The sequence below is a fragment of the Rhamphochromis sp. 'chilingali' genome (assembly GCF_963969265.1).
Source record: "Rhamphochromis sp. 'chilingali' genome assembly, chromosome: 3".
NCBI lineage: Eukaryota > Metazoa > Chordata > Actinopteri > Cichliformes > Cichlidae > Rhamphochromis > Rhamphochromis sp. 'chilingali'.
The window spans coordinates 13,431,493-13,454,268 of NC_137931.1; the positions used below are offsets into that span (position 1 = coordinate 13,431,493).

General features: G+C 40.5%; 1 protein-coding gene across 1 annotated transcript; it reads left to right on the top strand.

Annotated features, from left to right (window-relative positions):
- The first annotated feature begins 1,037 nt into the window (after positions 1 to 1,037).
- On the top strand, positions 1,038 to 15,977 carry rnd3a (Rho family GTPase 3a). The gene is made up of 5 exons (XM_080879120.1): positions 1,038 to 1,333; positions 1,641 to 1,728; positions 11,196 to 11,305; positions 12,450 to 12,584; positions 12,759 to 15,977. Exons 1-5 carry the CDS (start codon positions 1,184 to 1,186, stop codon positions 13,005 to 13,007), a joined length of 732 nt encoding a protein of 243 aa, XP_080735246.1. The 5' UTR covers positions 1,038 to 1,183; the 3' UTR covers positions 13,008 to 15,977.
- The last annotated feature ends 6,799 nt before the right edge of the window (positions 15,978 to 22,776 follow it).

Sequence of the window (22,776 nt, forward strand, 5' to 3'; positions counted from 1 at the left end):
AAATAAAATTGAATTGAATTGAATTGAATTGTATATCATAGAATGACTGTGACGTGTTCCTTAACTCCAGGGTCAAAGGTTGTGTTTTATTACACAGATGTTATTGATATTAATCTGTCTTCTTCTTCTACTCTTGTTCTTTTCTTCTTTGTTGAAGCTTAAATGGAAGCCCAGCTGTTCATGACAGTAACTCCATTATCATTTGTGCTAGCGACAAAAAGCCTGTATGAGACTTGGATAATAAAGGGTTAATTCCACCTAGTTACAGCAGCAGCAAGGTTATTTTGATTTTTGCTTGCCCGTGTTTAGTTACAAGGATAACTGAGTGGTAACTCTAAGCACACCTATCTTCATGACTGCCCTACAAGCACTGATCATTTCTTGATTTGGGCTACATTTACTTGCTTGACTCCATAGTCACAGCTGAAGGACTTAACGGCTGAACTGTGGCTATAAAAATAATAAATATCTATATTTTATAGATGCATTGATGTGCTGGGTAAGTATCAGCACAGGCCTTGTTGACTTATATTTGGTATATTGGCAAATAAATAGCAAATAAAATGTTTGCATGTATCTGCTGTATTCCATCAATTTTAAAACTTTAATACAGTTTTATGCTGTTATGTTGCAGATTTCCTATTTCATAGTTTCAAGACAGGCCAGTCACTATTTTATAAAATCATGTTATAGTATATAAAGGAAAGGCAACATAAATAGTTTGAATTGCCTTATACTGGCGCTGTTCTTCTTGTAAGTCTAAATTTTGCGCACAATTCACTCTAAAAAACTGGCAAATGGAAACTATAATCTGATTTACTTTACTGATTAAAAAAATATCTTAGTTTGTGTTTTATTGTTTTGATGTTGAAGCTGAGGTTTGTGTGTAGTCCAAACGGGGGCGCCATCACGGTGCCTGGCCCGGCGTGCGTCTGTGTGGAGGCTCGCTGGACGAAGGGAGGGACGTGCCTCATCCCGACGGACGGAGAGCTGCTGCCATTGGCTCCTGCGACGTTATAAATGTAGGCAAATGGAATTTACCGGCTCAGAGCAGGCGGAGACACCGGGGGAGGAGAGCAGGCGCGCAGGCTTGGACGCACCGAGACCAGCTGCTTCTCGACGGTTCACACACACCCACCCACCCACCCAGGATTGGACTCATTTTTAAAAACGATTCAAATCAATGAAGGAGAGACGCTCGTGTCAGAAGTTATCTCTGAAATCCAGCATGGATCCCAGTCAGAGTGTGAAGTGTAAGATAGTGGTGGTGGGGGACAGCCAGTGCGGGAAGACTGCGCTGCTTCACGTGTTCGCCAAAGACTGCTTCCCTGAGGTGAGACCCTGCAGCCTGCTGGACATGATGCATGTTAATAACACACACTGATACCACGACCAGCGCATCTCATTGTTCTTCTGAACCTGGCTGTGTCACGTGGATTGTTCCAGTAGTGATGAAGGACATTCATGTTGTAGTGCTTGATACGTGTTGGGATCTGAAACCTAAACGTAGTAGTACCAACACCTTTGTAGTACACGATCGTGGTAATAGGGTAATAAATCTAACGTTGCTCAGTTTCTTCAAAGTTTAAAACCTGGCAGGCTTCCTCCCTGACCTCCCCTCTTCTAAATGTTTCCTGCAGAGCTACGTCCCCACTGTGTTTGAAAACTACACAGCCAGCTTTGAAATCGACACGCAGAGGATCGAGCTCAGTTTGTGGGACACCTCAGGTAATCCTCACTTCCAACAACCTCTCTGTCTGACTCATGCTCCAAGTGTCACCTTGTGTCAGTTGTGACGGTGGTGTGGACATGTTCTAACATGCATCTCTGTGATCAGTCACTCAGTTGCTGATTTGAATGATATGGAGCTAGTTTATTATTAACTCTGTGGGGTAGAATTCACCCATGTTTGACTGCGTCATAAATAAATAACAGGTTTTAGCCCAGAATGTCCAAATCAGGAGACAGGAGAGTCCCAGGGCAGCTTTGTTTTTTCTCAAATAATGAAATTAATCTCTGACCCATTTTAATCAATGTAGCACAGTTAATCCTTTCCCATAGTCTGGAGTCGCTGTTCCTCGAAACCGCACGTTTCCCCTCAGATTAGATCGGGGCTTACCTTTTACCTACATGGAAACGTTCAGCCTCGTAGCTCAGTTCGAGCGCAGGAACGCCTCAGTGGAATGGATCTGATTTATGAATTCCTCCCAGCTGAGCAAAGCTTAAGTGGAAACAGGAAAGGAAACATAATGATAGGCTGAACGAAGCTCATATTCATACATCTGGTGAACACACTTTGAAATTCATCCTGCTTCCTGTGCTTTTCGGGAAGGTTGAGCAACATTGGCTCAGCAGCTTTTTTTCTTTTTAATCTCCTGCGGGTTAGACTTTGTGTTTGGGCTCTGAAAACCAGCATCGTGTGTGTGCGTGTGCGTAAACAAATCCATTTTCCCATCGATCATTGCCTGAGCACTGAATAGCACAGCAGCGAGGTGTATGTTTCATGTGTGTGAGCATGTGGTGTTTGTGTGGGAATGAGAGGAAAATCCCTGGCCTGGAATTCCTGAGTGACGTTTGGGTAACTTGAAGACCGAGGTCAGCTTGAGATCTTTCTTTCTTTCTGAAACGTCAGACCGGAAAATCCAACAGCAGCTTCTTAAAATCCAGATTTCTGAGCTGTTTTATACTTCAGAGCAAATGAAAGTAAAAGCATCTGCAGAGTGGCGCTCCTTTGCCGCCTCAGTAACTCTACAAGAAAGTGAAACAAGGACATCAAATTGAAAATTCCTTCATCCCTCCAGTTTTGTGTGTAAATGTGGAAAGGCGAAGAAATGAAAACTGGCCCGAGTGAGAATTTTCTTTTATTGAATTGTGTTGGCTGCCTGCCTGGAGCCATTTTTCTTTTTCTCTCTGTTTCATAAAAGGAGGGTTGGGGGTGGTTTCCTATTAGATCATTGGATTTTAGAAGGTGCCAGATACCCCTATACCAACCCACCCCTACCTTCACTCCAAACCCACACCCAGCACACGAACACACACACACAGTGACCAATTGATGCAGCTTTCAGCTTGACTGGTCCCTTTTTTTTTTCTCCTTTTTTTTTTTTTGAAACCCCCATCTGCCACAGCCAATCCAATTGATCCCTTATTTCCTGAGGTGTGTGTGTGTGTGTGTGTGTGTGAGACCCAGGCCTGCACTCTGACAAAGACCAACACGGAGGGAGGAAGACAAACATTGTGGACTGCCACCCGCTCTTCCCCTCCCTCCCTCTCAAACACACACCTCCACACACACACCGAGGTGGTCTTTGTTCTGCAGTGATGAGTGGCCTAATGAGCAGCCTGCTGTTTATGTGTTTGTGTTTAAAGGGGATGGTGAAGGCAGTAATTCGGCCCATTAAGGTAAATTCCTGCCAGTTATACAGCCTTCCATTTGCCCCCCTCTCCCCAACCTACTTGTCTGCTCTAGCATTGCCACCCCAGTCTCAGGGTGAGGTCCGCCGGGGCCAAGGCGCGAGCCTTTGATGCTTCTTTCACCAACAGGGGAAGTGGTTTACGTTGTCTGCCTGTCTGCCTCCGTGTCTGAATGAGCAGGAAAAGTGCTTGTTTGAGAGTCAAACAGGAGGATAGGAAAACCGTGTGGGTAAACAGAGCAACCCCCGTGGCTCAGCACCTGCATGCCTTAGGTCTTTTCTCGTTTTACAGAGTGGAAATGAGCATGGATTATTTTTTTCAAATCAGAAAATCCACCAACCCCACAAAACATTAAAAAAAAACCCCAACTCAAGCATCAAATTCTTAGATTTGGAAAGCAACCACCAAGTAGGAGTTACCCTTTTTACAAATGATGGCTCCGACTTTTTTCCCTTATTCAGTGGGTTTCATTTTTAACTCCTTGGTGTTGGAACAACAAGCAAAAAAACGAAACATTCACAGAGCTTTGGTTTAGGTGACCCATTTCTACATACATTATATTCGCTCTCTGTTTTGGTCTCCATCAGCTCCTGCTGTGACCACCAGCTGCTAGCCAATCTGCTCTGCTGTGGCATTTGTTGTTTTTAAAAATGTATCCTTTCTCTGAAAACAGCTGCTCGTTGCACCTGGAAACAGTCATTAAGAAAGACCAAGACTGTAAAGCTATGAGCAGTTAGACCAAAACAACAAGCTGAAAGATGCTAAAAGGCCAAGTAGTAGAGCTAAAGGAGACCGGAGACTTTCTTTGGTCATATGACCTCTTTGTTTATATTAAAATGTCGATGAAAGCAACTTCAAAACTGCTGTCGTTTCTAATCGTTTCTGTACTAATCCGAGGCTCACAGAAGATTGCTTTAAACTGATTTTGCACTTTTCACAGTTGAAATATTCATAATATACTTATGCTGGAACTGAACTGCAGGAAACGGCTTAGTATTTTCATACTTCTGAAATTGGTCTTGCACAGTTGTTCCAACTGTTAGGCAATTTCCCAAAGCTACAACAAATACGTTTTCGAGCTTAACAGGAAAAATAAAAGAACTAGAGGAGTTCAGACTTTTCCAGTTCTAGAAATCCCAATGGGAAACATCAGACCCAGTGGATCTCATTTGACAATATTTATCACAGGGAATATATATATATGGGGAAAATTAGTTGTTTTTTTTTTTGTTTACTGCGCACATTCAAAGTTGACCCACTTTGCAAAATGGGAAGAAAGACAGATAAAGGAGTTGTAATGGAAGATGCATAAAGCAGAGCTTGGTCAGAGCAGACAGATCATCTTGCCCTTCTATAGTTACTAGAGCATATCACATGTCCTGTTTCCCATGTAGTGCAGGACAGCTTAACTATGGGACTTTTGCATGCACTCAGTAAGCTCCTCTGCTACTCTCTCTGTGACACACACACACACACACTCCCCCCCCCCCCCCCCCCCCCCCCCCCGATTCTTCAGTCTGTAACCATTGTTGGATTGGATCACATTTCTGGGTTCAGCGAATTGGAGCCGCATGTCTGGCATTCCTCAGACTAAAGGTTTCTACTTCCTCCACTACAAAGACCCCCTTTGTACCCAGCAGGCCCAGATCCTCAGCCAGTGAAAGAGAAGTGGTGTGGATCACTAAAGCCTTACCTCGTTTCCAGAGGGGAGAAATCGAATCACGGTAGAATTTGCTGACCGACAATGGGATGGTGATGGTGAAGCAGTGTATGAACTGAAGGGCAGTGGGATCCTGGTAGAGATTAATGGACTTCCTGTCTGCTAATGTCATGGAAGGACTTTTTTTTTTTTTTTTAAACACCTGACATTAAAATCCATGTCCGGCCTTCACACTGAGCACTTTGCATTCTTGGCTCCCCGTGCATGTGTCCTGCCAGCCCATCACTGAGAAACATCTGACTGTCCTAAATGCTTCACCAGCATCCTGTTTGGCCCAACTCTTGACTCTTACCCAATTTGTACTTTGTTATTGTGGCCAAAGTAACCTCTCGAAAGCTTGTATAAGTAAAGTTTATCATATCTCAATGTCTTTTCAGGAAGTTTCTTTCAGCTGGATTACACAATTTGAGAAGGGAAATAGATTTCCTGTTTTCAGCCCTTCTGGTGGACTTTCTTCAGTTACTGATTTCGAGACTTTATCATGGCTCATGGAGTGCCATAAGATAGTATTGTATCTTAAACAAATTTAGCTACACTGCAATCGATCCTAGTGTAACGTAATGTGCCGTGATGTACTGAAACGGTACAGTATAGTGTAAAGTACCAAGCAGTAATCTTGAGCCACCTCTAGCTTCTTTATATTTATTGAAACATGAAGAAATATAAATCCAATATACGGAAGAAAACAATCAGTTTTTACAATTTCATTGGAAATTGGCAACATTTGCTGAAGTATTTGGGAAGTTTTTTTTGTCTTTCAATTAAGTAGTCTTCAGGAATAGTTCTCCAGGCTTCTTGAAGTATTATGTATGTATTATGACACATGACACACATTTATAATGCTAAATCTTAATGGTTGCTCACCTATTATATGTTGCATAACTTTCAATAATATACTTTTTAAGGTATTAGAGCATGTTGTAGTGCATCATAGTGAACTTTAACATAACACACATGCACAACAGGGGCGACAGTGGCTCAGGTTGCCCCCTACACATCCAGTGTGAGTGTGATAAAAGTGCTAGGCTATGGGACTCGTAGTAGAAAGTGCTTTGAGTGCTCAAACTGAGTATAAATGTGCTCCATAAGTACCAGTACATCCAGTTACCACTTACATGTGTTAACACAACATGTTACAATGGTATTGCTATATTAGATTTGGCTATTTAACACAGTACACACTGAATTATTAAATTGCGTCCAAAGATATCTTTTGTTAACCTGCTATATTTGAGCATATTTTGTGATACCAAAGGTTACTTTATTAATCCTTCATGTCCAGATTTTAGATTTACACAAACAAATATCATGGTAACCACAGCAACTACAGCAGATAGTCATAAGTGTATAAGTGCAAATTGTAGTGCGTGTGCTTGGCAGGTGAGCCGTATAAACTTGATAGTGCTGTATTTCTAGACGTGCCTGTCAACATCTGTTGTTTCCACAGGTGTCCCCCAAAGGCCTAATGCCTCTTTTTATGTATTTATGCACACACAAGCTCACCGCCCAGCAGCTCCGTTCTGCTCAGCTATGTTAGCTATGCAGTAAACCAGCAGGCCTGCAGATCTGTTGCTATACATCCAGACTGTAGACTGTCAGCCACAGCTGGCTTACCTCAGGTCTGCATGTGCTTGTGTGAGATAAAGCAAAAGCTGTTATTGTGTGAAGTTGTATGTCTTTAACATTATGGAATATTTTGAGATTGCATGAATAGACCAGAATGTGTTTTCCACATTATTTCATGTAGATTCATTGCATTAATTGCATTGCATTTATTTATTTCTTGATCACAACAACAGTGAGCATTTAGTGGCATTCTACAGTTTCCGCTTATGTCATTGTGCCCAACAGCAAGACACAAGACAGGCTATGGTTAATAGGAGGCGAGAGAGGATGGAGGACATATCGAAAGGACAGAATAAGGGAGGACAGGGTGTGTGTCTTTCTTCCAGATTTAGAGATCCTGTGGGAGAACAATGACAGGAGCTAATTAGATGACAGTTACCAGGTCTTTGTGTGTGTGTTAGCTGTGGGATTTCCTCTTATCTTTCCATTTGGCAGGAAGATGACCTTAAAGCAGAGGCTGGTCTCAGATGCAGAGCTAACGCAGTAACGACTCTAAACAGCTAACAAAGAAGGAAACATCTGCTATTAAAAGTTATTAGCAAAACGCTTCCATAGAGGGTCGAATTTTAAATGCACCATGTTGAAATTGCAGTGGATTTACGTTGGATTTATTGCTATAAATGCACTAACGTGCAGGTAAATTCACAGAAATATGTGCAGACATAATAACACAGCAACTTCACACTGCAGCTCAGATACGCATTTCCTCTCATTAGGTTAATAAAAACAGTCTATTCATTGTGAAATGTCAACCGATTCTACAGCATGCCCTTTTAGTCGCAAGGTTTTATTTTTCCACTGATTTGTTCCAGGCTACGAGCTCTGGAATAAAAACAATCGAACAGCCCATTGTGGTCATGATCGATTGCGAGACGGTCATGAAAGAAATAAATTCTTGTGGTCTTGTGGGGGATACCACCTTCCTCCTCGCCTTGTATTTGCTGTGCTCCCTTGATAACAGTTCAGCATCTGGTCTTTTGTTTAGGCGGTATCACCTATCAGGCTGCTTTCCAAAACACTCAGAGTTCCCATCCAAACTACACTGTTTAGATCAAGACATCAAAATAATTTATTCAGTTCATTCCAACACTAGATTTTAGGAGCAGGTACAGATTAATAGGGAGCAAAAAAATTCAGGTTATATGCATCAATGCAGACACGTCTTTGATAGGCCAAGATCATAATCATAATCCTTTTTGAGCCAATATATCAGACTGTATAAGTTAGCTCGTGAAGTTGAACTTTTGTAATGGTGATACTGTGGATTTTACTGTTAAGACTGGAAATACTTCGTTTGTCCCATGTTTGGGAAAGGCGACCGCCTTCTTGGGAAGTCCACCACAACTGTTAAGGAGTTGAACGGATACACACAATATACCGATGAGGGTGATAAATCTACTGCAAAAAAAACCTATCCTGAAAACACATGTGGCTACCTCGACATGACACTGGATGCGACAAGAAAGGTGGCTCTGACTGAGAAACCACATGCTTATTGGCTAACGACTTGTGATTGACAACTACCAATTGACCCAAAACAAGCCATGATCTCACCGGGAGTGTCCACAAAGGTCAAGACAGGTCCCAGACTTGTTAACCCTCTACTGCATAGCGTTGCCCTGAGGCAACAAACCACATTTTCATGCCTTACACTGGCCCTTCAAAAAAGAAAAACGTTTTTTTTTCGGAAATAATGCTACCAGGCACATCTCTTTCCAATAAAACGATGAGTTGAAGGTGGTGTGACTTTCATTTGGGGGGGGCAGGACCCCTTTCTGCAAGCTGCAGTACATGAGAGACCTCTCCATTAGGAGGCAAGATAAAGATCACTATTTTACATGTTTATAGTGAAATAAATGTATATTAAAAATACTTGTATGTGCATGAATATGTTAAGAAGCATATTTGTTTGTTCTACTTTTTTCAATTTATTTATACAGTAAAACTTAATTTTCATTCGTTGCCTCAAGGCAACACTGCGCAGTAAGCCTGATATTTTTTCCTTTTTTGTTTCAGGCAATATAATGCATTTGCATATGTGTGTAGAGATGTGTTTGTGTGCATTTATATATGATAATAGTCAATGTTTTTTTTTTACTTTACAATCTACTCATAGTTAGAGGACATGGATGTAAATACCTTTTATGGAAGGAAACCAAGGGAATGTGCACTTTCTGTCCTCAGAAATGAGGAGTGGATCCCTGAATGAGGTTTGAGGGACACTTAGGAGCTCAGGGGTCAGTTGGTAAAGTAACTGTGTCTGTGTGTGTGTTAGTGCCCACACATCAAGCAGGTCTGGCCAGGATCTGGTATCAAGTCGGCACTGCTGGCTGACTTCTGACATGATAAGACGTATGTCATCCAGGCCTGGCATAGATGGCACTGTCTATGTGATGGCATGCCATTTCTGGCTTGATTGTGGCTTGGTTTATGTGGCCCAGGCCTACAGAAAACAGGTCTGGCCCAGATCTAGAATCAAGCTGGCACTTCGGACTGACTGGTGTTTTGGCAGAGTGTATATCAACCAGATGTGTGCCAGGTCTGGCAATGACGCCACTGTTTATGCAATGGCATGCCATATCTCAGGTGGTAGAGCAGGTTACAAACTGATCGGAAGGTTAGTGGTTCGATCCCTGGCTCCTCCAGTCTGCATGTCAAGAGTGAGAATGTGTATGAATGATTTGAAGCGTTCAGTTAAGCGAAAGTGGGTGAATGTGGCATGTTGTATAGAGCACTTTGAGTAAACTGGGAGAGTAGAAAAGCGCTATATAAAAATCAGTCCATTCACTGTCTGAACAGAGTTTCGGCATGTTACTTTTGCACTGTTTTGCATGTTCTGGCACATGTTGTCATTGCATGGCTTGATTAAGGTACACATTAGGCTGACATCTGGGGCCAGAGCTGAAACTGTTCTGGGCCAGCAGTGTGTCTACAACTGGCCTGTGGCTGCACATCACCTACAGATGGCCCACATACTGCAATGAATGACGGCCCTTTGGTGGCCCAGATAACTTGCTTATGAATATTTCAACTGTGAAAACTTGCTATTCATAAAGCAAATTAGCAAGAACTGCTAGCAATTCTTGCTAACAATTGAAAGGAATTAAAACATTTAGCAGTTGTTAATGACTGACAGCTAATGACAGAAAATGCAAAATAATGAAGTGCAATGTCTCAGCAGCTTTTCTCCTCAGTCTGTAAAATTATTGCGTTAGTTTACACTTTAATGTAATTTTTAGTGTAATAAAATGTGTATATGTTGGCTAAGATCATTTTTTTGTAAACATTGCTAAATGAAAAGCAGTTCTGCCATTAGCAAAGCTTAATGTGCAATTTTTCATGCCAAGTGTTGAATTACATGCAATATTAATTCTTGTGTAATTCTATATAATAACTGGGATCTCCTGCATATACATGGAGTGGAACATTATGGACATGGATATTTGAGATGTCTGTACACACACTTTAGTCGTGCTTTGTTGTGTGGGGCCCAGGCCTGGAAGCATTGTTTAAAACGATGTCATCTCCCATCCAGACTGTTTAGATTAGGAACACCAGCACTGTGTGTGTGTGTGTGTGTGTGTGTGTGTGTGTGTGTGTGTGTGTGTGTGTGTGTGTGTGTGTGTGTGTGTGTGTGTGAACCAGTGCATTCCAGAATTTTCTCTGCAGCCGTGTTTATAAAAGACTTCCCAAGGGAACCTAAAGTTACCAAAAACAAAATTCCCCAGATTCTTGGCAGCTGCTTGTGTGTGTGGTCACTTCTTGCTTGCCATGTGATCTTGACTCACCTTGACATGACGGCAAGCTCCCCTCCCCCCATGTGCAAGGGCGTCGCCCTTGCACATGGTTTCAATTTGAGGAGGGAGTCATTTCCTCGCTCTGAAGTTCTATTCCTTCAGAGAGATTTTCTGTTTCAGTAAACGATCTTGTTGTAGTCAGCACATTTTTTCTACTGATGCGGCACTATTTGTTTTTCTCGCCTAGTTGCCATGGATTATGGCTGAGCTGCAATCATGACGTATGAGAATAACTATCTGTAGTGCTCAAGTGATAATTTGGTCTTCCTTGTGCTTTCTTGAAACAGACTTTGATCCTGCCCCTCACTCGAATACTGTTATTTCATTTGTTTAAGCAAAAGCCTTCAATGCTAGACATATTTCAGGTCTTCCAATAAAAAATGAAATCTATAAAGTTTTAAATAAGAACACCTCAAGTTTCTTCTGATGTCCCTTGAGCTGGATCCCTGCGAAGATTATCCAATAATAGCAAAACTGCAAATTAAATCAGGAACATTTCTTAGCCTGAGCTGGCCACGTGTTTCTTTGCTGTCTGTTGGAACAAAAGAGGGTGCTCGCACAGTTATGCATACAGCAGTTTTGTCCTTGCGCAACAGTGTGTGAATACAGTTCAAGTTTCTTGTTTTCCTTTGTTTTAGGATCTCCATACTATGACAACGTGAGGCCCCTGTCCTATCCCGACTCCGATGCTGTGCTCATCTGTTTCGACATCAGCCGCCCAGAAACGCTCGACAGCGTAATGAAAAAGGTTTGTTGCTCCTCTCGGGCAAATCCATGCAGGAAACACGTCTTTAAGCTCTATTTTTAAACATTCCACTCAAGTACTTTGATTTTTGTCTGAACTGGTGACAGAGGCCTGGATCAAAGGTCTGCAGTCATTTCTTTTTTCTGTGATCTCAGTCATGTGAAGTCGTATAGCTGTAATGTGACTTCAGTGTCAGGTCAAAACCCTGCAGTGGCTGGACGTGTCACTGGCTGATTCTCACATGTCCAAACGTGTGCTGTACATCAAGCAACACAGGTGGTGTCAGTCATCTGACTGGTGGAGAAACTACAAAATGTAAAAGTCATTATCTTCCCACATTAAAACCCACCTGGCATGTGCTCCAATTTTTGCAAGGCATTTCCTGTTTTTGCGCTGCTTTCTGCCAACCTGGAATGTTTTTTCAAAGCAACTCACGTTTACCAGAATTAGCGGTCGAGACAGAAACAGTTTTGTCTTGCTCATTAGGAACAGAGATGACCTCAGATGCACTGAGATTTTTTGTCCCTTTCAGTCTGCCGCTTTGATGGGTAACATTAGTTATCTAACCATTTGTTGTCTTGTGTTGCACACTGTAATTGAACCTGTCGTGAGTAATTGGGAACACGTCATATACAGCTAATTGCTAAGCTTGAACTGAAGTTTAAAGTGCTTAAAGCTGTGCTAGTCGAAGAATGCATTTCAGACGATGAACGTCTACATGAGACTTAACCTCGGTTTAGGCTTTTAGGTTGTTCAGACACATTTTACAAACAAACTTCCTCCTCAGATGTCAATGAACTTGATCCCCTGACCAGCCAGACAGCCAGCCCTGAGGCACATTAGCCTCAGATTAAAGCCCCAAGAGAAATGCCATTGATCACAGAGCGTTTATTGTTGTCAGGGAGGAAACATGGAGATTACTTCTAGTTCCTTTCTAGGGTTCAAAGAAATGAGGGGCTTCAGGAAGTGGCAGCTTTAACCTTTGTACTTAAAGGGCAGGTGAGGGGGGGATTTCATCAAATTCTTTATTACAGCAACAAACATTTGAACACACTCACAAGAAAAACATTGTTTTAAAACACAAAATTTACTTTATTTTTATGTCAGAACTCCTGAATGATTGAGGCTATTTTGTCTTTCTTCACAGTGGAAAGGTGAGATCCAGGAGTTTTGTCCCAACACCAAGATGCTGTTAGTCGGCTGCAAGTCGGACCTGCGCACCGATCTGAGCACACTTGTGGAGCTTTCCAACCATCGACAAGCGCCAGTTTCTTACGACCAGGTTTGTAGATTAAAAGAACATTTTGAAATGATAGATGGTTCCAATTTCCTGACTCTAATCAGGTCATTGCCATGTTTAATTGACCCCTGTGAAAGTGTGCAAATCCTTTCGTTATTGACGCAAGCTCTTTACAAAAAACAGAATCTCAGTAAGCCTGAACGTTTTCCTTCTTAGGGTTCCAGCATGGCCAAGCAGATCTCGGCGCCCTACATCGAGTGCTCGGCCCAGCAGTCAGAAAACAGCGTCAGAGACATTTTCCATGTGGCCACGCTGGCCTGCATCAACAAAAACAACAAAAACGTCAAACGCAGCAAGACCGCCCGTGCTAGCAAGAGGATTTCACACATGCCTGGTAGACCTGACCTGGCGGCCGTGGCCTCGGACCTCCGGAAGGACAAAGCCAAAAGTTGCTCGGTCATGTGATTGCACCGACCAAATCAGATCAGACTGAGGAGAATGAGGACAGAGCACAGTGCAAGCAGGAAGTTATGGGGCAATGCTCCCTCCTGCATGCTAAAGACCCCTTATTTGTCTGGAAAGGGGTTCTATAAGCTTAATTCATGTACATGTTACTGGAATACTCTGCACCAATGAAAACTCAATGCATAGTAAGCATCCCACTCAACGCGGCCCCCACCCCTGCCCCACCAAAAGAGGAAGCTATCTATCACCTGCCTGGGGATGTGACCTGCTTCCTCTGGGAGGACAAAGCGGATGCAGTCAAGGCTTTCCATGCTAACAGGAAATGAGCAGGGGGAATGATGTCATTAGGAAATGCTCATTTATAAAAAGATGCGTAGGAACATGTGGTCTCCTGAATAAGAGCGAGAGCCGGCAATGGGGTGGTAGGTAGGGGGGTGCTGCCTCAGGGGGAGGAAATAAAGAGGAACTGCTGTTGTTTGTGCTGGATCAAAGACTTCTTCCTCGGAGGGCTTATACAAGAACTCGTCACTGTGGTTTGAAACTGATTCACTCCCACCTCTACTCCTGTAACTGTTAGTCTGTGTGCAGAACAGATTAGAAGAATTTCTTAATTTCTTTCAATGGAAACATGAAGCTGAGTGTCCCCTGTCTCTGATATGTTGTCGGTGTAATGTGAAGTCATTGGTGTATAACTGTGTCATTGCTTTATTTTCATCCTGATGAGATTGAACCAATACTACATTCTCTTACATCAGCAACTATGGATAGACTCATGAAAACAAATGCACACTGCAACAGTGCAGGTTAGCCTTTTATTTTCTCCAAAAACAGAAATGGTGTACTTTAACCCTTTTGTTGGGCCCTAAATGGGTCCAGTGAGCTTTAGCTTAACAAAAATTAGCAACCAAAAATAGAACACTGTATATGAAATATGGACATAGCCACTGTGACTTATCCACAACCCTAATGCTAGCCACAACCATGTTGGGTTTTTTTGAACGAAAAGTTACATTTTGGACAAGAAGATGAAGTTGTGACTTAATGCTAACGAACTTTGTTAGCTAGCTCCATTTGAATATAATACACAAATGTCAATTGACTGATAAAATACTAGAATTTTGCTCCCAGATCTGAGCTGGATGAAGATATATTCGCATCCAGATACGTAACTTGGATTAACAGAAGCAAACCACAGATAAAAGATAGGTGTAGCAAGTGTGATTTCACCTACTGATTAGTAAGCTAGTCGGCTGCCATCTTGGTGATTTGAAATTAGATTTGAAGCGCAAGAGGCAGATATGACTGAGATACCAATGGAGACCATGGAGACTGTATATTTACAGGTTGTTAGCTAGTGAACTAGCTAACAGTTGTAGTTAGCTATATCCTTCATTCTATAATGAGGATCATTACAATTCTTTCTCATTATGAACCAATTCTAGCAATTGAGCATATAAAATCAGAAGGTCGTCACAGAACAAAGGAGCTGAGAGCCGTTTCACCTTAGACCTACAACCAGTGTGTTTTTGCAGCCAGAGAAGTTTTTCCTTTGCTGGCTACTAAGAAGAATGCAGGTGGACGAGTTATAAAAACTGTTAAGAGGTGTCATCAAGGTTCAAACTGTTTCCTGTACCAGCCTGCAGATATTATTATTTTTTTGTTTAATAAATGCTGTAAATATAGGCATTTTAATATAGGAGTCTCTGGGGATGGACTTGCTTTTGGAGCTAGCCCCAAGTGACATTAGAAAAACTGGAGTTTTTGGTATTTGGCTTACTTTCTCATCTTCTGGAGGATCCCCTCGATTTTAACAGGCTGGAATCTTTGCGTCACGAATCACAGCACATTAAAAGAGGATTCAAACAGAAGAAGATCAACAATAACTTACCCTAAATGTCCAAATTGGAGGAAGCTGTGGTCGATTAGCTAGACTACGAAAACCTCTGCAGGAATGAACCATCCCATGACAGGAACAGTTTTTGTCTCATACGGTAAATATCTGCAAACTGGATTACTGTATTGGTCACTGAATAAACGAGCAAGACAACCAAAGGATGAAGAACTTTGCTGATATGTGGTAAACTTGCTAAAGCTCAATTTAGACTTACATGCTGAGTCTACCATGTAGCCTATGCTAGTGACAGATGGTATTGCCACCATTTGTACCTGTGTGGGCTATGTTGACTCAATGTGTAGGTTACATTTTTAGTACATTTCTGCACTTCAGTTTATCACGTAGGGCTTTAGAAGAGTTACATCATACTTATGGCGCAGATTTAATGCAGAAACATACATTCACTGTAATTAGAAGGACTTTGCCCTCTTCAGTATTAAAAGAAGAGATTATCAGATATTTGGAATACCATAAATGCCACAATACAGATTACATGTTTTTTTTTTTGTTTTTTTTTTAACTAGTCCACTTAGCAGTTAGCTTGCTAGCCCTCACTGCACTGCACGTTTCGCAAACCTCTGGAGATGAATTTTGCTGTTCGACTTTAAGCTGTGACCAGACCTTAACTCGGAAAGGATGATTGTATTTTTTTTTCTTCCTTGGGTCATTTCAGTGTTTGAGTATCATGACCTCCGCAGTAATGTCACATAATGTAAGAGATTTGTGTCAATTTCAAAATTAGTCTTGAGAAACAAGTGTTTTTGAACTAGTGTTTTTTCCTTCCTCTCAAACAACAGTGCAATGACGCAGCTGTTTAAATATCAACGGTATTGATGCACTTTTAATGTGACCATCAGTTTCTCAATTAGCTTGTTCAAATGCCAGTGCTGTCACATTTGTCAGCTCAGCGCCCGTGTCCCTATTTTCTTTTCCCAATCCTTTCTTTCCGGTGTATACACACGTTTTCTTGAATGTTGATGTCACCTTCAAAATGTCTTTGTCAATGTTGTTGCCATAATATTTATTGAATTCTATATTTTTCCCTTTAGAATAAATGCCAATAAAACTGAAGAGAAGTGTGTTTGTGTTCATTAAGGGAAGAAAGAGATCTCAGTTCATAAGTTCAGTATGTAGTTTGATCATCCTTCATGGATGGTCACGTACTGTTAAATTATGCCATGCAGACATTATAAGATTTATTGTGCTTTGAGTTCACAAAGGGAAGCTCTGATTTAGATCCTCTTTTGCTTTAGATTTCCAGCAGACTAGATGCCTCATGGCTACACTGACAATTCCAATAGAAACAACATCTACAAACTCCAATGCATCTATGGGACAACCTCATTTATGCTTCTGTAAGAGAGCAATGTGCTTCGAGGCATGAAGTGTGCTAGAAATCCATTCAAAGAACCTAAAAAGGTGGCTTCAGCTATTGTGCTTGTTAAGAGAGATTCTGTACAGTCATTTATTTACTCTCCCATCAAAAATCCAAATCTCATACATTAAACTGGCAGAAGAAATAAAGGTTGATGGAATAGAAAGGGACACTGGTGAAAATATTGAAAGGAATAGTAGCTCAATGTTTTTAAGAGCAGTGGAAGAGAAAGAGATTTATGACATGGTTAGAGGACTTAAGAACAAAACCAGTACAGACTGGAATGATATTGATATGGTAACGGTAAAGACAGTTATTGATGGTATCGTAAAACCATTAAAATATATATTCAACTTGTCGTTTCAAAAAGGAGTTTTTCCACAAAAAATGAAAGTTGCTAAAGTTATTCCCATTTACAAAACCGGTGAAAGACATCATTTTACAAACTATAGACCAGTGTCAATACTCTCCCAGTTCTCTAAGATACTGGAAAAACTCTTCATAAAAAGATTTGACAGTTTTGTGGAAAAATATGAATTAATGACAGATAGTCAGTATGGGTTCAGAAACAACAGATCAACAGCTTTGGCACTGATAGATCTAATGGAAAAGATAACGGAATGTATGGATAATAAGAGGTATGCGCTCGGAGTTTTCTTAGATCTAAAGAAGGCGTTTGATACTGTTAATCATGAAATTCTATTAAAAAAACTGGAAAAGTACGGGTTTAGGGGAGTGGTTTTGGAATGGTTAAAAAGCTATGTAGGGAATAGGCAACAATATGTACAAATAAATGAATATAAATCTAATTTGATGGATATAGCTTGTGGAGTACCTCAAGGTTCAGTACTGGGTCCAAAAATGTTTATTATGTACTTAAATGATATCTGCAGAGTATCGGAGATTTTAAAGTTTGTAATATTTGCAGATGACACAAATATACTGTGTGCAGGTGGGGAATTGCCACAGGTTTTGGAAATGATCACACAGGAATTAACGATATTAAAGAAGTGGTTTGATATAAATAAATTATCATTGAATCTAGATAAAACCAAATTTATGTTGTTTGGAAACCAAAAGAAAAACATCGAAGTAGAAATATGTGTTGACAATGTATATTTAGAAAGAGTAAATGAAATAAAATTTCTTGGGGTGATCATTGACCACAAGCTCTGTTGGAAGCCACACATTACTTATGTTCGGGGGAAATTGGCACGGGGCATTGCCGTCCTGGGAAAAGCAAAGCATATGTTGGATCAGAAAGCACTGCACATTTTATACTGTGCTTTACTACTGCCATATATGAGCTACTGTGTAGAGGTCTGGGGAAACACATACAAAAGTAACACACAAACAATAACTATAATACAGAAAAGGGCCATTAGATTAATAAATAATGTAGGGTACAGGGACCATACAAATGCACTCTTTGTCAAAATGCAAGCTATTAAATTCCAAGACTTGGTGAAGCTTAAAACAGCGCAAATAATGTATAAAGTCAGAAATAAATTGCTTCCCAAAGAAATCTGTAAATTGTTCATAGAAAGAGAAGGTGGGTATAACTTAAGAGGGAAATGGAATTTAAAAATACAAAGTGCTAGAACAACTTTAAGAACTATGTCAATCTCAATTTCAGGAGTTAAATTATGGAACAGTCTAACAGAAGAAATAAAAGACAGTCAAAACATAAAACAGTTTAAAGTAAAATATAAAAACCTAATTTTAAATAAGTATAAGAATGAAGAAAACGGGGTTAACCCAGGATGGTAATGTTGCTGGTAATGGTGTTGCGGTTCTTTTTTGGTTGTTTTTTTGTTTTTTTGTTTTGTTTTGGTTTGTTGTTTTTCCATAACTTGTGTATCTGCAAATATACACATTCTGTATTTTTCATATGAAAGAAACTATACTGTGGTGGGGCTTGCTAATTTCTTGTTTTTGATTTATGTATGTTATGTTTTGTTTTACTTCATATGTTTATATGTTTCATATGTTGTTTGTTTAATTTAAGACAAAAAAAAAATTAAATGAATGAGAGGTAAAACTTGAGGGGGTAGGGACAAATAAGTAAATACTTCAGCCTACTCCTTTTCAAACAAATAATGGAATGATATTTTGTAATGATTGTGAAGGCACATGTTTGAAATGTTTGAAATAAAAATGAACTGAACTGAACTGAACTGAAAGATAACCAGCTTATTGTTCTGCAACCAGACTGTTACGATCCCCCCATACTCCAACCCTTCCCAAAATGCATGTGAAAGTATGACCAATGTGGCAGAAACTTGACCCCATTTCAAGGGATTAGTCAGCAGGGGACAAATTCTAATCAGAATCAGGTTTTCTGTAAATAGTTTTAGAGTTTTCTGGTACACAGTTGCTTGATTGCTGTTTCTTAAACATTTATTCCTAGATACAGCAGCTTCACTGTGATGCCCATGCAATCATTCTCATTTTCACATACTCAGACACACTGTTTTGACAGTAAACCAAAGATGTTATGCAAGCAGAGGGGAATCTGGCATAGTAAAAACACACTTTATACCAAAATCAGATGCGGACACCTATGGAGGCCCCCCTCCATAGGTGTCCCTTCATTCCAGCTCCATCTGAGTGTTTATATGTAAACAGATACCACAGCTATCTGAAGGAGCATGAAATGACTGTACCTGTTCACAAATCATATGTTTATCTCTTCTATTGATATATTCAATCATTTTGTACTTTAAAAAGTCAATAAATCTCAAAATTTGGAATTGAATCTATAATAATTTTAATTATTAAGCTATTAGACATTGTAATGTATGCGACTTTACAAAGTTTACATTTGTGGTTGGTAGCATTTGTTTTTGGGTTTGTTTTCCTTTTTCTATGTGATGACCCACATTTAAATTTACTCACCTGGGGCATTTTCATCCTGAAAATGGTGCGCACTTTTTCCTGCTGTCTGGGTTGATTGGCAATCTTCCTTGAGAACAAAACAGCAACAGGCTTTTTACTTTTGTCTCTTTCGGTAGGTGCGTCGGGAGTGGCGTGTAAATATTTGACAAGGCACTGCACACAGACGACAAGCTTCCATATCTTGTGTATTATAAGAGTGGTCTTTAATGTACCGCCATTTCCGTACAAATAAATGTTTTGCTACATTATTTCAGGCCTGGACAAAAGGCACACCTGTGATCGGTTGTCTTGTTTGTACAGGTGCAGCTTGTGTAAGGCCTGCTCATTTCCTCCACTCGGAGCGTTGCAGCTGAAATGTGAAGGTGGCTTTAAGCTTTTGTTTGCTGTCTCTCATATGTGAAACGTACAGAAAGACTGGGATTCAAATCTCTTGGAAAGTATAAATATACATCCTTTCTTCTGGGGATTTATGAGTGCTTACTGTTAAACTTTACTCTGCCCTCTATTCAGGTTGTTTAGGGAGAAGAGTAATCTTTAATCAAAAGGAAATTAAATGACAGAGAGGTCTGAGGTAACTTTGGGTGGAGAACCTGCACCACCTCAATCCTTTTCTTTCTACAGAGAAAACTGATGCAGCTCAATTTGAATATTTAGACAGAGCTGTTGAAATTATCAAAAAGTCCACGAACCTGGCCGTAGTCTCAGCATGTAATGGATTATTTATATCTTATATACAAATAAAGTAAGGAAATCCCTGTAGACCTCCAACCCTGCCCCCTAAAAAAAATAAAAAAATCATTTGGTCAGATAAACGGGGGATGTGTAGATTTTCATTCAAATAAGTCACTTGTCCTATAGTCTAGCCCTCATTCACATGGATGCATTGGGTGCAGCACAGGACTCAGTATCTTGTCCAAGGACACTTCGAGATGGGATAGAGCCACCGACCACTTGAGCCGCCATCTTTGCTTTACAGCAAGCTCACAAGGAAACACTTGATACATTTTGTGCTGCTGCTGCAATATTGCGCTCTGGCTTTTGTACTTATCTTTGTTACATAGACAAACAGCAAAACGTTAGCGCCACCTTTAAGTTCATAGATACAACAAATTGCCATTTTGGAAACCTTTTCTTCTGACACCTCTTTGTCAAACATCTATGAGGTATTATGCTCACCAGGCAAGAAAAGCACATTGGCTCTTTTTCTCTCTGATTAAGCAGGTCACGAGACATGATGCCCTGTGCATGTAGCTAACAGCTTCTCTACACTACATTGTAGCGTGTTATATTTACTGATGACATTCCAAACAGGACTAAAAAAAGAATAATGGATCATTTCTATACAGCCTGTGTTGATTGAGTAATTCACTCTTCTGAAAATTTGTTGTGTTTTGTAATCTCATCTAATTTTTGGAATTTCTGTTAAAATTCCTTAGGTGCACAATGATGTAGCATTACAATGCTTTCTTTTTATCCATGATAGACTGTTATATGATTGCCAACTATAATTTAATCTCAGTATCCACTGGTATTCGAGACAACTTGATGCAATATGAGATAATCGGGGGAGTTAAAGGGGGCGATCGTGGCTCAAGAGTTGGCAGTTCGTCTTGTAATTGGAAGGTTGCCAGTTTGAGCCCCGGCTCCGACAGTCTCGGTCGTTGTGTCCTTGGGCAAGACACTTCATCCGTTGCCTACTGGTGGTGGTCAGAGGGCCCGGTGGAGCCAGTGTCCGGCAGCCTCGCCTCTGTCAGTGCGCCCTGGCCCTGGGGCGGCTGTCACCATTCACACACTGCCATCACCAGTGTGTGAATGGGTGGATGACTGAATGTAGTGTAAAGCGCTTTGGGGTCCTTAGGAACTAAGTAAAGCGCTATACAAATACAGGCCTTTTACCATTTAATCAAATACCCTAGCTACTAATCTACACTCAGAAAGGCCCCTCCTTTGTGACAAAGCTCTCAACATGAGGCTTTATAATATGACATTCCTAACCAGTGGATGATGTTGTGGTTATGTCCATCTTTTTACTGTCTGTGTTGTTTAATTCAACTCAATTACATTTTATTTGTATACCACCCAGGTAAGATAAAGAACCTGCAAGACCCTACTCTACTCCTAGAGAGAAGGCTTAGGGGTTAACCTGCTCTGGCTCTCATTCTACCTTTGAAAACTCTTGGAACCACAAGTAAGCTTGCAGACTAAGAGCAAAGTGGTCCAGTCTATAAGTTATAAATGAATAAAAAACTCGTTTTTCAGCATGACTCTTATACAGGATATTTCCAATTTTAGAAATAGTGTTTTATGTATCATCTGACTTCATGGATAAATAAAGCTGCGTGTCATCTGCATAGAAATTAAAATGCATGCAGTGTTTTCTAATAATATTACTCAATTTACCAGTCGATCTACGTCCCTACCCTCACCTATGGTCACGAGCTGTGGGTAGTGTAAGCCATACAGCTAGTTATACAATAAGGGAATACTAAGAACACTAAGAATATCATCTGCAGCCAATTCAAGAGAAAGTGTACATGATAAAGCATGTGCTTGTTACAGCATAAAATAAGTCGTATGTAAACGGTTGGAACTGAACTGCACAGTTTAAGCTACAACACCAAGTTAGCTTGGTGGTGGCAGTTAGCACTGTTGCCTCACAGGAAGAAAGTCCTGAGTTTATCCCCACCATCTGGCCGGGGCATTTCTGTGTGGAGTTTGCATGTTGTCCCTGTGTTTGTGTGGGTTCACACATAAACAAGTCAGTTCTCCATCAGCATATAAAATAAGTAAAAAGACAAAAACAATTTAGAATAGTTCAGTATTTACTCATAAGTGTTAACATAAATCTCTTTCAATTTGACAACAGTCTTGGTTCAGAAAAATAACTTTGACTTGAGTCCTTGACTGTCTTGACACTCCTGTGAAAGCGGGTTTTTGTAACAGTAAGAAACAAAAACGTCTCTGTGAGTCAGACTGCACTGACTCGTCTGCTTGAAAAGCTAATGTATTACTGGAAGCAGGCAGCCATGTAGGGCCCGTGGTAAATTCCCAGAGACCGTCAAGCATGCAAACTGCTTTTCCTCACATAGCAAGCCTATATATCATGCAGTGACTTCATCATATGCATGAGGACTAAGATGTATTAGTTTGTCAGTGACAGGAAAACGGGCTTGTCAGGTGAGAAATAAATGCCAGAGATGAAAGACACACAACTGTGCTCCTGATGGCTGCTTTGATGAAAGATCTTTCCAAGTAAGATGCATTGATGTGAGATTTAAACCTTCTTGGCAACGTTTTAAGAGGGGACCGACGTACTGCTAAGGTTATAAAAAATGTTGATTTGACCTCTGTGTTAACATTCATTCTGTTTGATGATACATTACAGGAAATTAATTTATCTGATGTTTTTTGCTGACAAATAAAATCTAAATGAAGTCTGTACAGTGAATAAAAAGCAGGAAGATGAGCTTAGCTCTGTTCCCAAATCTCATTGTTAAATGGTCTTAACTGGTGAGCTTGACAGATGTAGGTGGGCAGATTTTAAAAACAGCAAAGCTTTTTATTCCTGTGTAGTCATTATGCCAAATTTATAATGCTAACTG

Excerpts from the sequence above, each read along its gene's own strand:
- rnd3a (XM_080879120.1), top strand. The coding sequence starts at position 1,184 with ATGAAGGAGAGACGCTCGTGTCAGAAGTTATCTCTGAAATCCAGCATG. Across the intron at positions 1,334-1,640 it reads CCAAAGACTGCTTCCCTGAG|AGCTACGTCCCCACTGTGTT; the intron begins GTGAGACCCTGC and ends TGTTTCCTGCAG. Across the intron at positions 12,585-12,758 it reads CGCCAGTTTCTTACGACCAG|GGTTCCAGCATGGCCAAGCA; the intron begins GTTTGTAGATTA and ends TTTCCTTCTTAG.